The sequence below is a fragment of the Oncorhynchus kisutch genome, linkage group LG9 (assembly GCF_002021735.2).
Source record: "Oncorhynchus kisutch isolate 150728-3 linkage group LG9, Okis_V2, whole genome shotgun sequence".
NCBI classification, from domain to species: Eukaryota; Metazoa; Chordata; class Actinopteri; order Salmoniformes; family Salmonidae; genus Oncorhynchus; species Oncorhynchus kisutch.
In genome coordinates this window covers 635,005-653,302 of record NC_034182.2, presented here as the reverse complement: position 1 = coordinate 653,302, position 18,298 = coordinate 635,005, and the positions used below count along the sequence as shown (strand labels likewise).

The following is an 18,298-nucleotide window of genomic DNA, read 5'->3' as shown; positions in this document are numbered from 1 at the left end:
GGGGGATCCAATCTTGCAACCTTACAGTTAACTTGTCCAATGCTCTAACCACCTGCCTCACGAGGAGCCCGCCTGTTACGCGAATGCAGTAAGAAGCCAAAGTAAGTTGCTAGCTAGTATTAAACTTAATCAATCATAATCACTAGTTATTACTACTAATGTTTGATGATATTACTAGTTTATCTAGCGTGTCCTGCGTTGCATATAATCGATGCAGTGCACATTCGCGAAAAAGGACTGTCGTTGCTCCAACGTGTAACTAACCATAAACACCAATGCCTTTCTTAAAATCAATACACAAAAGTTTACAAAAGAAATCCAGGTTAGTAGGCAATATTAACCAGGTGAAATTCTGTCAGTTCTCTTGCGTTCATTGCACGCAGTCAGGGTATATGCAAGAGTTTGGGCCGCCTGGCTCGTTGCGAACTAGACTTTATAACATTTAATAATTAAGACAAATATATAATATTTGATAGAGCAGTCTGACAGCAATGGTAGGCACCAGCAGGCTCATAAGCATTAATTCAAACAGCACTTTAGTGCGTTTTGCCAGCAGCGCTGCTGTTTATGACTTCCAGCCTATCAACTCCTGAGATTAGGCTGGTGTAACGATGTGATATGAAATGGCTAGCTAGTTAGCAGGTGCGCGCTGATAGCGTTTCAAACGTCACTCGCTCTGAGACTTGGAGTAGTTGTTCCCCTTGCTCTGCATGGATAATGCTGCTTCGAGGGTGGCTGTTGTCGTTGTGTTCCTGGTTCGAGCGAGGAGAGGTACGGAAGCTATACTGTTACACTGGCAATACTAAAGTGCCTATAAGAACATCCAAAGGTATATGAAATACAAATGGTATAGAGGGAAATAGTCCTATAATAACTACAACCTAAAACTTCTTACCTGGGAATATTGAAGACTCATGTTAAAAGGAACCACCAGCTTTCATATGTTCTCGTGTTCTGAGCAAGGAACTTAAATGATAGCTTTCTTACATGGCACATATTGCACTTTTACTTTCTTCTCCAACACTTTGATTTTGCATTATTTATTATTATTTCAAGGGCTGTGTTCCCGATCCACACAGTGGCTTTGGCTTGCCTCCTCATGTCCTTTCCTCCCAGACACACATTTGAAAGGGTTGGATAAGTGGAAATAGGCTAATATCTCTGTTCTGCTCAGGTTTGTGGTCTTGAAGGAAAGGAGTGAAGAACAGGAGACAAAGGTTACACCAAGACCAGTGGGACTGACTCTATAAGCCATATGTGACAAAGAGCCAAGTCTTCAGGGAAGATCCCTCAACACCCAGAATTCTATTCTCTATGCTCTTCAAACTGACCCAGCCAGATGATGCACAACAAATCATCCTCTAAAAATAACTCTTTAGGGAGTTATTTTAATTTAAACCTTTATTTAACTAGGCAAGTCAGTTAAGAATAAATTCTTATTTACAATGACTGCCTACCCCGGATGACGCTGGGCCAATTGTGCGCCGCCCTATGTGACTCCTGATCACGGCCAGATGTGATAGAGCCTGGATTTGAACCAGGGAGTGTTGTGACACCTCTTCCAATAAGATGCAGTGCCTTAGACCGCTGCGCCACTCGGGAGCCCCATATTTGACCTAAACCCTCCTAGAACACTTGGAAAAAACAAGTGACCCTCCCTTATACCCAAAATAATAATTAAAACAAAGTGGATAGCAGAGAACGTCTCTTTCATTTCCCCTCATTTCTTGGACAGATATGCAGTTTTAGAAACTGTTCTTTGTCCTTGAAGTATTACATGGCAACGCAGGAATTTTAATAGCGCAGGCCAGAAGGCTGTGTGTTCGCAGACCACTGTGGACAAGATCGAAGGAAGAAAGATCTCACTAATAAAAGCATTGCATGACTATCATTGTATTTGCAGGCCAGAGAAAAAAAATGCCTTAAACATTTAATGGAATTCAACATATTTGCTGAATATTTTTTGAATACAATACAAATTACCAAAATGACAGACGAAGGACAGAGAGTGATAGGCCGATGTGTTAATTTGATCAATGTTATTATATTTCTCCAATGCCAAATCCATGTGTCTTGTTCGCAACTAAAGTGTCCCTGTTTGCAAATAATTCAATCTGAGACGTCAGTAGGAATCTGAGCATGGTACTTTCAAAAGTTCGACCTACCTTTCCACCCCAGACAGAGAAGGCCTACCAACACAGAAAATGGAAGCTTTAACTGCTGGCTCCTTTTCTTCCATGGCTTAACCCAGTGAGAGAAGGTCACAAGTGTTTCCCTGAAAGCTGTCCGGGTTTAAACATCTTCTATTGTACAGAAAGTGAATAGCTTAATAAATTGATAGTGACAGAATTTGATTTCTTCACAAACAAAGTCAATTTTTTCTTCTTCTCGGCTCTAGGTTGTAGCTCCGTCTCGAAATTTCAAAGCATCAAAACAATGATATCCCCATATGCATCCCCATCACGTCTTTCCTGGGTGTTTTACAGCTCATTTCTAGCATTAAGCATTGTGGATCAAAGCGTTGTTATTCATCAGTTTATATCACCGGATCAGTTTTATTTCCTTCAAAATGAAGCTAAGGGGTAGGCTGTACTTTTTCCACATTGTCTTTAATTAAGGGTAGGCCTATGGCATACCCTCTCATACCCCCTCAATTCTAGATGTTAACTTAACAGCCCTTCACTGACACGGGGGTAGGTTATTTAAAGGGTGCATGGGGGGTGGAGCAATTGCCTAATTTCATCTGTCAAACTTCTTATTTCTTAAATAGGAAGAAATAGGCTACAATACAAAGCCCTCGTTGTTAGTAAAGTCTAATTAAATTGAAGACGGTTAAAATGAATTATGCCTAGTTGAATTTGCCCACTTTCAGCACCGTGAGCTGTCCATTTCCGCGGCTGCAACTTCATGATTTAGCACCACAACGAAAGTTACTTGAACCTGTCTTATTGTGAGGTCAATAACTGATAAATACATAAATGGCCAGAAACAGATTGTTTTTAACAAAATCAATGGTCTTGCGTCAAGCTATCAAAGTTGACCTCCGGTCCTCATCTTCACACTCAAACTGAGCAGAATATAATCTATAGGCTAGTCTGCACACAAGATGGTTCAGGGCAACTAATACTACAACACCGAGAACTATTGATATTTCATCAATTACATGACCCTCCCCTAGACCACACAGGCAGTGGCAGGCAGTCTATAATTACTGTATACAAAAAAAAAAAACAGGCCTTTCAGTCAGTAACTACAGTGGGTGGGATAGCTTGTAGCCATATCTGCTGTAGCTAGCCAATATATATCACACTAGATTAGATCAACTGTGGCCTGAATCTGATCACTGAAAATGCTTTTCAGGAAATGACACAGACACACAGAACATGTATCACCTCGAATACAAACTGGAAACGGTATAGACTGGCCCACCGAGAGGAAGTAAAATGAGTAATTGCCAAAAATCGGGAATGTGATTAAATGCAAGGCCCAAAGTAACCCCAAATGATTTAGCAAGCCGAATACTAGCCTCTAGAAATCGCTTAGATGTAGAATGAGACTGTGTATGCTAAATCATTTGGGGTTACTTTGGACCACTGTAGCTATAGATACTACAACTGCTGCCGCTTGCTTCCACTACCGAGGGAGTTTAAGGGGGGCGAGGAATACGTGTCAGTTTCTCGTGGTCTCTTCTGAGCAGCAGGACTTGCTGGCCAAACTACACTGAAGGCAAAATGTTTCACCCGTTTGATATTTTTGCGACACTTTTTGGAAATAGGTAACTTATCTAATTCGCCTCAAACCAAAATATTATTTTGATAGTAGTGTCAATTGTTCGAGTTGACCGACATACTCTAACGTGAAAGCTAGCTATGATAGCTAGCCAACCATTTGGATGTTGTGTGTGGAGATTGGAATCAAATAATGCCAGCTAGCTAACCATTTGGATGTTGTGTGTGGAGATTGGAATCAAATAATGCCAGCTAGCTCCGTTCCAGAAACATAAATCAGAGTTTAGCCACGATACAGCTGCACGCGCTCACCAGGACACGAACTTTGAACACTCCTAGCTAGCTAAGCTAGTGCAGGTTTATCTGGCTACAGTAACCTAGCTACATGAACCTCATAGCCGAGGTCAACCAAGCAATTTTGCTAGGACGGGGGTCATGATTTAACATCTGCCAACAATTACTGTGCAAAAAAAGTTGTCTTGTTGCAACTTAAACTGGCTCCAGATAGTTCAAATATTCTCAAGAGGTTTCTAATGTCAAGGTATTTTCCTAAACACCTCATTCAAGCACTTCTGTAGGACACCCAACTCCCTCTTGCTTGTTTGTCTCAAAAATAGTTTCATTGCGCAATGCAATGTTTACTACAGTACCGTTAGTTAGCACCTTTTACACAAACCCTGTCAACTCCTCAATGTACGTTGCTAATCCTAAACTGCAACATTGAGTCAATGTGTGGTGCTAGTTAGCTAACGGTGTTAGCTAGCCAACAGTGTCATTGAACACGACATTAAATAGTACTTTTCTAACAAGTAAAATCCCACGACAATGAGAAGTTGAATCCCCCACAAGTTGGCTATCGTAACTAGCTCGTTAATCGAAAGCTAACAAGCTGTTAGCATCATCCCTAGTCCCACACTCTTCATCCATATGTTCCTACCATCTTGACTATTCCTCTCTGGAGCGCCGCAACCGGAGCAGGATTCGCCTGTGCCGAAACTGATGATGCCATGTCCACAAAGTTAGATACGCCGTTTAGGGGGAAACAGGTAAGGAGCCGGGAATCCAAAGTGACTGTTCTATTGAAACCCAAGAGGAAAAGGCTGGATAACTGTGAACACACGCTATACCGGAAACACACGGTACCATGCATACACGTCGAAGAGTTACTTTTCCGGGTACAGGATTAGAAATGAATGGGGCAGATGGGGCTATTCCTTGGACGCGTAATCAGAGTGAAATAAGATCTTCCGGTGCATGCGGAGGTTATACACGTCAGCATAGTATTACCCTGGTACCGTTCATAACGTTATTGTGGATGCCCCGAGCTCGAGACATGCACAAATAGTACAATGTTATGTGGTCTATTCACCCAATGCAAATCAAATTATTTATTTATTTAAATTGTATATAGACTTATTTTTCTACTGTATTATTGTTTGTTTTACTCCATGTGTAACTCTGTTGTTATACGTGTCGAACTACTTTGCTTTATCTTGACCAGGTCGCAGTTGTAATTGAGAACTTGTTCTCAACTTGCCTACCTGGTTAAATAAAGGTGAAATAAAATAAATACAAATGTGACCTTGTATAAACCAAAGCTGCTCAACAAATCTGAATTTGTTAATCTACAGAGAGAGGCTATGCGTCTTTGTTCCATTGTAGGCTATTTCAACGGGGGGAATTATTTACTGTAAGGCAAAAATGCCAGTACCTAAATCTATATTGGCATACATCCCATCCCATGTAATCGTATACCAAACATACAACATATTTGCCCGCAAAGCAATACTATTTTTTTAGGAGGGTAGCCTAGTGGTTAGAGTGCTGGACTAGTAACCGGAAGGTTGCAAGTTCAAACCCCCGAACTGACAAGGTACAAATCTGTCGTTCTGCCCCTGAACAGGCAGTTAACCCACTGTTCCTAGGCCGTCATTGAAAATAAGAATCTGTTCTTAACTGACTTGCCTAGTTAAATAAAGGTTTAAAAAATTATCATGTATTTTTTAACATATCTTTTGGGGCGGGGGAGAAACGAACTGAATATACTTTAAAATTACTAAAACCAAATTGAAACTGTAGAAATTATAATGGACCTACATTCACACCTACATTCACACCATTTCTTGAATGTCCAGCCAATTTGCTGACATCTTTTTTTTGGGGGTGGGGGCTGCACTACAGCTGGCGGTATCGGTCACCTAATACAGGACAAGTAAAGGCCCAGTGCACTAGTTTTTTTTTTGTCATATATTTTTTTAATCCAATTTTTCATAGGATGCTGCAGCCCCCTCAGACCCCCTACTTTCCTTCGGCTATGTGTCCAGCTCACTAATAATCACTGTGCACAGTCAATGGATCTACATTCATACAGTTTCTTCACTGTCCAACTCACTAATAATCACCAAACAGTCAGGGCGCATCGGACAATTCCCAAAACGGTGGATAGAGGACTATTTTTTGCTCATTTTGACACAAGGAAATATAGCAAATGTTCAGTGCTGCCCTCCGGACCTCGTTGAAGAATGAATGCAGCCCCTGGGGCAACAGGAGTTTGACACCCCTGTCGTATCCTGGGGACACCAGGTGAGCGGAATCTCTGGCCAATCAATCAATTTAATCAATCAATTAACAAGTTTAAATTACTGGTCTCAGAGAAATTCATATTTTTCTGTACATAAATCCAAGACACTCCATTTAGTATGATATGTTATGTTTCGTATGGTATGTATTAATTTGTGGATCTCTTAAAACGTATATGTTATGAATTCCAATGTGTTGTTAACGCTAACTTTAGCTAACACTAGGGGTTAAGGTTAGGAGTTAGGTTAAACGGGAAGGGTTAGGTAAAAGTATTAGGAGAAGGGTTAGTTAACAAACTAAGTAGTTGCAAAGTTGCTAAATAACTAAAACGCTAAAGTTGTCTGTGATGAGATAAACACACGGCCTTTGGGTTGCTAGATGTTCACCACCCTCCTTTTGTTCTTGGCTTAAGTGCCCTTCTATCCTATGTAACCATACCAAACATGACATATCATACTAATTTGAGGGTCCCGGATTTATTTTTACTATGTTACGTCTATGAGACCAGCCTGACCCAACACACCTCCAGGCTGTGTAGGGGCTATTTCACCAAGAAGGAAAGGGATGGAGTGCTGCATCAGAATGACCTGGCCTCCACAATCCCCCGACCTTGACCAAATTGAGATGGTTTGGGATGAGTCTGACTGCAGAGTGAAGGAAAAGCAGCCAACAAGTGCTCAGCATATGTGGGAACTCCTTCAAGACTGTTGGAAAAGCATTCCAGGTGACACTGGTTGAGAAAATGCCAAGAGTGTGCAAAGCTGTCATCAAGGCAAAGGGTGACTATTTGAAGAATCTCAAATGCATTTTGATTTGTTTTAAACTTGTTTGGTTACTGTATGATTCCATACGTGCTATTTCATAGTTGTGATGTCTTCATTATTATTCTACAATGTAGAAAATAGTAAAAAATAAAGAAAAACCCTTGAATGAGTAGGTGTTCTAAAACCTTTGACTGGTAGTGGGTATGTCCAACGAAATGCTTACTTGCAGGTTCCTTCTGGACAATGCAACAAGAATATAATAAACTCAGTAGAATAGACATGTTAGCAGAAGTATAATGCACAATATATATTATTATGTTTAAATAATAAGTCTTGTGATGTGTGGAAAGAAATCAGGTCAGAAAAAAAACATTTAAGACCATTTAAAATAATGTTTATACAAACCATGAAATTATTTTATATCTATAGCTAGGTTTCCATCAGTGATGGCTCAGAGGAGGAAGGGGAGGACTATCCTCCTCAGTGAATTTCATAAAAAATAGTTGTAAAACATTTAAAATGTTATGCTTTTTAGATAAAACTATAATAAATATATTCACATCACCAAATAATTGATTAAAACACACTGTTTTGCAATGAAGGTCTGAGTAGCCTCAAAAGCACTCTGTAGGGTAGCACCATGGTGTAGTAGAGGACAGCTAGCTTCCTTCCTCCTCTGGGTACATTTAATTCAATACAAAACCTAGGAGGCTCACGGTTCTCAACCCCTTCCATAGACTTACACAGTAATTATGACAACTTCCAGAGGTCGTCCTCCAACCTATCAGAGCTTCTGCAGCATGAACTAACATTTTGTCCACCCAATCAAAGGATCAGATAATGAATTTAATACTGAACGCATATACTACAGCTAGCTAGCTAGCACTGCAGTGCATAACATGTGGTGGGCAGTTGACTCAAAGAGAGACAGACAATAGTTGAACAGTTTTGAATAAATTAATTTCTTCCAAAATGAAGGAGAAGCGAGATAGATGTCGTAATTTTCTACCAGGTATGGAGGTACGACCCAGATGCAGACCACGTCGAATAAACAATCGTTTAATATTCCAACAGGGGCAGGCAAGGCAGGTAGGGGTCAGTAAACCAGAAGAAGGGCAATGATACTGTGCAGCAGGAAGGCTCAGGGTCAGGGTAAGGCAGAGGTCTGTAATCCAGAGGGGGTAAAGGTAGAGGTCGGCTGGCGGGGTTAGGCAGGCGGGCTCGGAGGACAGGCAAGGGTAAAAACCTGTCGGGCGAGAAGAGAGAAACTGGAAAAAGCAGGAGCTGAGACAAACACTGGTTGACTGGCAACAGACAAGCAGAGAACACAGGTATAAATACACAGGGGATAATGGGAAGATGGGCGACACCTGGAGATGATCACAAAGACAGGTGAAACAGATCAGGGTGTGACAGTACCCCCCCACCCCCTCCCCTCTAGGGTGTCGATGCTGAAAATCTGCGATGAGGCCTGTGTCCAGGATGTCCCTGGTGGGGACCCAGCACATCCCCTCCGGGCCATTACACTCCCAGTCAACCAGGTACTGGAACACCCTGCCCTAAGGTTGAAACTTCAGGAGACGCCTCACCGTGTAAGCTGGTTGGCCGTCGATAAGATGGGGAAGAGGGATGGGCCTGGAAACGGGAGACAAAGGGCTATGAGACATGGATTTGACTTTGGACACATGAAAGGTGGGATGTATACGAAGGGTACCGAGAAACAGAAGACGAACAGCAGAGGGGCTAATGATCTTGGAGATGGGGAACAGGCCGATAAACCGGGGGGGGGGGGGGGGGGGGGGGCAGATCCCGGGTAGATAGCCATACCTTCTGCCCGAGAAGATACCGGGGAGCCAGGGTCTGATGGCGATCCGCTTGTCATCGATACCTGGTGGTGGTCTTGAGAAGGGCCGACTGGGCTTTCCTCCAGGTTCCTGGAGGAGATGGGCCCACTCCAGGACTGCGGAGCGGACAGCGTCAGGCACGAACATTCGGTTATCTGGGCCATCCCCAGGGTTCAGCTGGGACTGCTGCGCCTACCGGAACTGTTTACCGATACCCCAGCTGAGTGCCGTCGCCAGGTACGAGGTGGGAAGGATGGTCTCGGGCTTTGGGGTGGTAGCAGTGGGGTTATAGCAGCAAGACAGGGCATCCGGCTTGATGTTCTTGGACCCCGGCCGGTAGGAGAGGGAAAAGTTTAACCGGGTAAACAGCAGGGCCCATCTCGCCTGCCAGGGGGTGAGGTGCTTGGTGGTGCAGAGATACTCCAGATTTTTGTGGTTTGTCCACACAATGAACGGATGTTCCGCACCTTCGAGCCAGTGCCTCCAATGCCATCTTCACCGCGAGAAGCTCCCGATTCCCCACATTGTTATTCCTCTCCGTGGCGGTGAGGCTGTGGGAGAAGGCGGCGCAGGGATGAAGCTTAATTAAGGTCCAGGACAGAACGTTAGGACAGAACAGCCCCCAATCCGACATCCGAAGTATCGGCCTCCACCACAAACTGACAGGAAGGGTACGAATGAACCAGGATCGGAGCCAGGGTGAAGCAATGTTTAAGGCCCCGGAACAACCGGTCTGCGGCCGTGGACCAAGTGAACAGAACCTTAGTAGAGGTGAGGGCAGACGGGGGAGACCAGGGTGCTGTAAACCCGGAAAAAGCAGGTGAACCCCAGGAAGCGTTGCAGCTGCACCCTGGACGTAGGCTGAGGCCAATCCACCACCACTTTCACCTTCTCAGGATCCATCTAGACCCTCCCAGCAGAAATGACGTAGCCCAGAAAGGGAATAGTGAAGTGATAGAACTCACATTTTTCCGACTTAACGAATAACTGGTTCTCCAGAAGGCGCTGGTGAACCTGCCGGACATGGAGCACGTCTTATTGGGGGGAGCGGGAGAAGGCAAGGATGTCATCAATGTAGATGAAGACAGAGAATGTCAGTCACCAGAGTCTGGAACATGGCAGGGGCGTTGGTGAGACCAAAGGGCATGACTAGATATCCATAGTGGCCGCGTTGAAGGCGGTCTTCCACTTGTCCCCCTCTCATATCCGCATCAGGTGGTAGGCGTTACATAGATCCAGCTTGGAGAACACAGTGGCCACCTGGAGCGGCTCGAAGGCCTAGGAAATAAGTGGTAGCGGATAACAGTTCTTAACATTGGTGTCATTGAGTCCCCGGTAGTCAATGCATGGGCGCATGGTCTTGTCCTTCTTCTCCACGAAGGAGAATCCATCCCCAGTGGGAGAGGAAGAGGGATGGATAAATCCAGTAGCTAGGGAGCCCCCAATGTAGTCCTCCATAGCCTTGGTTTCAGGTCCCGACAGCGAGAACAGACACCCCCGGGGCGGCGTGGTGCTAGGGAGAACGTCAATCCCACATTCATAGGGGTGGTGCGGCAGAAGGGAAGTGGCCCGGGACTTGCTGAACACCTCCCAGAGGTCCTGGTACTCCGCGGGAATGGCAGAGAGGTCTGGAACCACCTCCGAGGACCCAGGAAGACGTCCCAGGGCAGGTTGCGCCGACTTCAGACAATGGACGTGGCAGAACGGACTCCAGCCCATGATGGCACCCGTAGACCAGCTGATGAGTGTTGTGTCGCTGGAGCCAGGAGAATCTCAAAACCACAGGGATCGGGGGACTTGATGAGCAAGAACTGAATGGTCTTGCTGTGATTCCCTGACACCCGTAGGTTGATGGGTGTGGTGTTATGGGTGACCCGACCTATAGAGCGCCCGTCCAACGCTCTAACATCCACGGGAATGGAGAGGGGCTAAGTGGGGATGTTAAAGCTCGGAAGCCAGTGTGGCATCCAATAAGCTCTCATCGGCCCCAGAGTCAATGAGGACCCGGAGGGATTTGGACTGGTTTCCCCACAGCAGAATTACATGAAAACTGATGTGAGTAAGGGAAGCAGAAAAGTTCCCCATATGGCCCACCAGAGTATTTGCTCCTACCGGTGAGCCTGGTCATTTACCAGGCACGAGGACACAAAATTATCAAAAGTTCCACAATACAGACAGCTCCTTGTGCTGATCCGGTGTTGCCGTTCCGCTGGCGACAGCCCAGCCTTGCCTTGTTGCATGGGCTTGGGAAACAGTGCCTCGGCCCTCCTCTGTGACTCGAGGAAGGTCGGGAAATCTCGGGTGCTCTCGGCCACGGGACCATCGGGGACTTCCTGGATGACTCGGACGCAAGGTGGAATCCCTGGACGTGCGAGTGAAATCGAATTTCCTCTCCATCCGTCTTTCCCGCAATCGCCCATCGATGCAGATGGTCAAAGCAATGAGGGAGTCAAAATCTGTGGGTAACTCCCGAGCTGCAAGATCGTCTTTAACCTCCTCTGAGACACCGTGCAGGAACATGTCAAACAGTGCTTCCGGGTTCCACGCACTCACTGTTGCCAACGTACGGAAATCCACCACATAGTCAGCCACAGTGCGGGCATCCTGCCGGAGCTGGATTAGCTTCTGCGCAGCTTCTCTCCAGGAGAACGGGGCATCAAAGACTTTCCTCACTTCTCCCACGAACCCCTCCAGGCTCGCACATATGGCCGGCTGCTGTTTCCATACGGTGGTAGTCCAGGTAAGAGCCCTTCCAGACATCAGCGTGATGAGGTAGGCTATTTTGGAGCAATCCGAGGGGAAGGAGGAGGACTGAAGCTTGAAAATGATGGCACACTAACCTAAAAATGCCCAACTGTTGCTCAGCTCTCCATTAAAGCGTTCCGGAGGACGTAACCGGGGCTCCCGGGAAGGAGCAGGTATAAATACCTGAGTTCTCTGTCTGTTGCCAGTTCGTCTTGTTTGTTTAAGTCAACCAGCGTTTTGTGTCTCAGCTCCTGCTGTTTCCAGTCTCTCTTTTCTCGCCCTCCTGGTTTTGACCCTTGCCTGTCCTGACTCCGAGCCCATCTGCCTGAACACTCTGCCTGAGCCTGCCTGCCGCCTGGTACCGTTGCCCCACCTCTGGTTTAATGACCCCTACCTGCCTTGACCTGTCTATTGCCTGCCCCTGTTGGAATAGTAAACGATTGTTTATTTCGACGTGGTCTGCATCTGGGTCTTACCTCCATACCTGATAGTACGAACTGGACCTGACTGACCCACAGACCCGGACCAGCTGTGCAATGCCATCTCCCAAGGAGCCTCCATTCGTAGGCACCAGGGATTGCTTTGTGGGCTGATGGACAGGTGAAACACAGACAGGTGAAACATATCAGGGTGTGACATTTCTCCCATTTTCAGTTTTATTTACTTAGCTAGCAAATTCACAGAGAGGGTTGCTGCGCTAGCTAGCTGGCTATGACTATCCAAAACAACACTGGAACTCTTCCAAGTCATGGTAAGCTTTTGGTTTTAACAATTTTCACCCGCCGGTGTAAGTGCTAAACTGCTTACTGACTGTACACTAACTTTACTGCATGATTGTAGCGGCTTTACTAATGCGTTATTTCTATTAGTTATGTTGACTATGACGTTACTTTAGCTAATTTGCTGACAATGATGTAGGCTGTGTGTAGCGGTTAGCGGATATGGTTTGGCTTGAAAGTTTTTTTTGCCTGGTCACATACAGCTGATGTGTTGTGCATTGAAGTCCACAAGCCAAGGGAAAAGGTGAGAAGGAATACAATGTGTTTGCTATGAAAGTGAACTGTGTTTACAAGGAATCAGGGGGGTATTGATTCTGTTGAAAACATTTTCTTAAACGGAAGCAAACGGAACGGGGATAAACATAATTAAATTTGTCCAATGGAAACTCTTGTTTGCAACTGTTGGACTAATGATTACACCCTAAATCAGCTAGATGCATTGCAAGAGTGTGCATGGCAGTATTGAATGTGTCACTGTCTGTCCATGTGTCACCTCAAATATTTCTCTTGACCTGTTTGCACCTACGTTGTAAACTTTCATTCGTAGGCCAGGTTGTAGCAACCTCATGACACATAAAGGGAAAATTCAAGTATCATGTAGTAGCCTAGACCTATCACTGTTACATTGAACTGGGTGAATGGAATATGAATGACAGTCATCCAACATGCTGTAATAGAAATAAGGCCAAGCCCATGAAAAAAACCCGGGAACATACCGCCACTGGTTTACATACATGTGACAGATTTTCACATGAATTTTCAAAAAATCTGCACAAACAAAATCTGCACATTTTCCCACCATTGGTGTGTTTTCACCAAATTAACTTGTTGCAGATAAAAATCAGGGTGTGATGATGTAGTGTCACTGACATTAAATAGCAAATGAGCTTACTCTGGTCTTGGCACATGTTGTCTAGCCAACAGCTTGCAGATACAGTGTGGGTAGACTGTGCGGGTAGGTTATAGTCTACAATAGCTAGGTTTTATTCCAATTGACGACAAATTTTCAGGGAAGTGATGGAGTCCAGGTGAGTCTGATGACGTGCAGGTGTGTGTAATGATGGTGACAGGTGTGCGGCATAAAGAGCAGCCTGGTGACCTAGAGGCTGGAGGGGGAGCACAGGTGACAGTACTGAATAAAACATCACATTTAAATGGGTTTCCCATTTTTTTAAACTCTACTGATGGTTTTATCATGACAAAAATCAGGTTAAATAGCAAATGTGCCCACTCTGGTCTTGGCACGTATGCTCTAGCTCAGTATCCCAGGGGTATGCGCAATGCCGTCGGGATATGCCAAATAAAAATGTGATTCACATTTCAAACAGTCAACTTAGTAAGGCCCGTGTCCATTGAGACACATTCCAGCTCTACTGGTAGTACTGCTACAACCAGCAGTACTACACCTGCACCCGTCGATGACACAAGTCTCACATTCAATGCTAGCATCAGTAATTCTGCATTTGTTTGTTAGCCAAGCTAGCATGTGTAACGGATGTGAAACGGCTAGCTTAGTTAGCGGTGCGCACTAAATAGCGTTTCAATCAGTGACATCACTTGCTCTGAGACCTTGAAGTAGTAGTTCCCCTTGCTCTGCAAGGGCTGTGGCTTTTGTGGAGCGATGGGTAACGATGCTTCATTGTTGATATGTGCAGAGGGTCCCTGGTTCGCGCCCGGGTATGGGCGAGGGGACGGTCTAAAGTTATACTGTTACACATGGACACTGACAGTTGTGAATCTGATGCAGCCGAAGAGCTACTGCCCCCTTACCCGGGAAAGCACCGAACAATAGACAGGGACGTTGGACATTCGAAGAGACTCAATTATAATGAGAACTACATTGATTTGGGGTGCACTTATATAGGGTGGTAGTGCCTTTCCTCAGCTACAGTGTGTTATATGTGCAAAAGTACTATCTCACAACTCAATGAAACCTTCACTCTTGCGCAGACATTTAGAAACCAACATGCCAATTTGAAAAATTAGCCACAGGAGTTTTTTGAGCGAGAATTAAGAATAGTAAGACATGTATAAAACCAACAGATACCATTAATAAGAAGGGTCTAGAATTGTCTTATATGGTGAGCTACCGAGTGGCTAGGACAGGTCCGCCCCATACTATTGTGGAGGACTTAATTCAACCTGCTGCTGCGGATATGGCTGGGACAATGCTGGGGGAAAATGTCAAAATAACTATACAGACAATGTGACAGTGACATGGCAGGAGATATTTTGAAACCATTACTGCTTCACATACAAGACAGGGAATTCTATGCTTTACATCTGGATGAGTCAACAGACGTGGAGGGCCTGGCACAGCTCCTGGTATATGTCCTTTACGTTTATGGGGGGTCAATTGAGGAAGACATCCTCTTCTGCAAACCACTGGAAACCAGGACAACAGGATAGGACATTTTTTAAGTATTGGACAGCTTTGTGACATCAAATGGACTTGGTCAAGATGGTCAAGATGTGGTCAAGGTGGTCAAGATGTGTTGGTATCTGTACTGGTGGCGCAAAAGCCATGACAGGGAGACAGTGGAGTGGTAACGCGCATGCAAGCAGTTGCTCCTGACGCCACTTGGGTACACTGCAGCATCCACCGAGAGGCTCTTGCTGCCAAAGGAATGCCTGACAGCTTGAAATAAGTTTTGGACACTGCAGTGAAAACAGTTAACTTTGTTAAAGCAAGGCCCCTGAAATCTTGTGTATTTTCTGCACTATGCAATGATATGGGCAGCGACCATGTAACGCTTTTACAAAATACAGAAGTGCGCTGGTTATCAAGGGGAAAAGTATTGACACGTTTTTTTTTAATTGTGAGACGAGCTTAAAGTTTTCTATACTGACCATCATTTTCACTTGTCTGACGCATGCACGATCTGAATCTAGGATTACAGGGACTCTATATAACTATATTCAATGTGTGGGACAACATTGAGGCTATGATTAAGACATTGAAGCTCTTCTCTGTCTGCATTAACAAGGACAACACACAGGTCTTTCCATCATTGTATGATTTTTTTGTGTGCAAATTAACTCAAGCTTACGGACAATGTCAAATGTGATATAGTGAACCACCTGAGTTGGGTGCGTAATTATGCAGGTACTTTCCTGAAACGGATGACACAAACAACTGGGTTCGTTATCCCTTTCATGCCCTGCCTCCAGTCCACTTAACGATATCTGAACAAGAGAGACTCATTAAAATTGCAACAAGCGGTTCTGTGAAAATGTAATTTAATCAGAAGCCACTGGCAGATTTCTGGATAGGGCTGCGCTCAGTATCCTGCCTTGGCAAATCAAGCTGTTAAGACACTGATGCCCTTTGCAACCACCTTACCTATGTGAGAGTGGATTCCCGGCCCTCACTAGCATGAAAACTAAATACAGACACAGATTGTGTTTGGAAAATTATTTAAGACGGAGACTCTCTCCAATACAACTCAACATTGCAGAGTCCTTTCAAGCACTCCCTTCTCATTAACCTGTGGTGAGTTATTGTCAGATGTGTGCGTACTGGTAGCGAAGTCAGGTGCAGGAGAGCAGAGATTTGTGAACACGCGCACACTTTATTAAGGCAAAAGTGCAAAACGCGCAAAACAGTCACAAGAATTATGCTTAACAATAAACATCTTCGTGAAAAATAACACGGGAAAAACAAGCCAATCTGGTGCGTCAACAATACACACGTAACACAAACAATCTGACACAAAGACATGATGGGGAACAGAGGAAGAAATCCATGTAGATTGATTGGGGAATGAAAACCAGGTGTGCAGGCAACAAGACAAAACAAATGGACACATGAAAAATGGAGCGGTGATGGCTAGAAAGCCGGTGACGTCGACCATCGAACGCCGCCCGAACAATTTTCGCTGAACAAATAAGGTTTTATATGTAAGATAGTTAAATAAAGAGCAAAATTATTGATTATTATATTATTATTTGTGCCCTGATCCTATAAGAACTCTTTGTCACTTCCTACGAGCCAGGTTGTGACAAAAACTAACACTCATTCTTATGTTTAATAAATGCATCCTATAGTGTGTGTGTTGCAGGCTTACAATGATGGCAAAAAACAACATTTGAGAGTGCGCTGACCCTGCAGCTGGAGGTTGAATGTTTGAAGGGGTATGGGACTATAAAACGTTTGGGAACAATTGCTCTAGCAGATACAGTGTGGGTATAGCCTACTACATGATGAGATTATTATGGATAAGAGCAATAATCTTTTTTGTTGTCAAATTGCCGTCAAGCACAGGGCCGGATGTACCGCATTTGGAGCCCTGGGACACCGACTTCTTCCACTTTTTTCCTTAACAAAGAAGCTTGAAACAAGGGAGACTCAAACCCATGGTTAGTGTACCCTGTGGATTCCTAATTAACCAACGGAGTAGTACAATACCAATAGAGGTTCATGACAGCTATTGACCACAAGGTTTATTTTACGCTGTATGATAAACTTAAATGTTGTATAGACCTCCTTTATCTATGTTTCCGTAAATGCACATTGATGTGTGTAAAACTGATAAGCAAAAACGTGGGATTTTCTCATATACTGTATGCGAAAAAGTGTGTTTTGAATTTTGTCTAACGTTAGTAGCTAGTATCCTGTCAAGCATACATCATGCAATATTGGCACACTACCCTTGTGACATACCAACTGGAACGAAAGGAAAAGTGAAAATGTTTAAAATATCCCTCTAGTGGCCAAGTTGACCTATTCTAAAGGGGATCTCGAGTGTGGTTCCCAATCAGAGGCAGCTGTCTATCGTTGTCTCTGATTGGGGATCATACTTAGGTAGCCCTTTTTCCCTCCTTCTGTGTGGGATCTTGTCTTTGTTCATGTGCATGTTGTTTGCACGACGAAGCTGTTCGGTCGTTGTATTGTTTATTGTTTTTGGTGTACATTGAAAATTAAAAGGAAATGTACGCTTACCACGCTGCACCTTGGTCTCCTTCTGACGACATTCGTTACACAAATGTAGTAACAGGTCCATGTAGAATAAACAACCCTTAACATAACAATGTGCACCTTTCATCTTTCATTGTCATTCCCTGCTGATACAGATACTGTGCTTATCGCAATTTTGTCTGGTAGTAAATGGGGCTACCTTGGCAAACATGTCAGAGTGGTCATACCTTCCTGTGTGGTGTCTCATATACAACAGGAATTCCCTGATCCTGGTGCAGAATACACAGGGTTTCTCGCTCCCCATTTTGACTGATACCATTCAATTCAATAATAAAAACAGACCATACAAGTAAAAGTTGTGTCTAGTAAAATGTTAATACCGAGTACCAGGTCTCTCTCCATTCAGATTAATCAGTATTAATTCCGTCTGTCATTCTGGACTTCATCATCTTGCAAGTCTCCATCTGTTGGCTCCATACATGTTTCTGTGAACACATACACAGTCACTGTTCTATTACCAATGGCAGTTAGGATAGGTAATATCTGACACACAAACAGGTACTATGTTGAAGTTTGAACAGGTCAGAATAAACCTACCCAAATATGGTCTCCCCACCAAACGACGGAGGATGCCGTCTGGCAAAAGCATCTCCAGTCAAACTGTAGAAATAGGCAGAGTTGAGGCAGAGCTTATTAGTGACACACTGACTGAAAATGGTGTTGTTATTACAGGACATGTGGGTGTGTTGAGTGTCAGGTCTCTCTGCATCTCATGCATCTGTGAAGAAATACACACAGTCCCTGTTCTATTACCAATGGCAGTTAGGATAGGTGATATCTGGCACACAAACATATACTACATTGAATAAAAATATAAATGCAACATGTAAAGTGTTGGTTTCATGAGATGAAATAAAAAATCCCAGACATTTTCAATACG

At 44.3% G+C, this 18,298-nt stretch overlaps 1 protein-coding gene across 2 annotated transcripts in view; it reads right to left on the bottom strand.

Moving 5' to 3' along the window:
• The window catches only part of snd1 (staphylococcal nuclease and tudor domain containing 1), a 320,657-nt gene extending 315,724 nt beyond the window's left edge, over positions 1-4,933 (bottom strand). Inside the window, exon 1 of one of the 2 annotated variants that reach the window (XM_031831421.1) lies at positions 4,666-4,933. In XM_031831421.1, the coding sequence (XP_031687281.1) occupies positions 4,666-4,878 (213 nt within the window). In that variant the 5' untranslated portion in view covers positions 4,879-4,933. The remainder of the gene's footprint in view (positions 1-4,665) is intronic. The other variant, XM_031831420.1, reaches the window with a different exon arrangement.
• Positions 4,934-18,298: the final 13,365 nt, after the last annotated feature.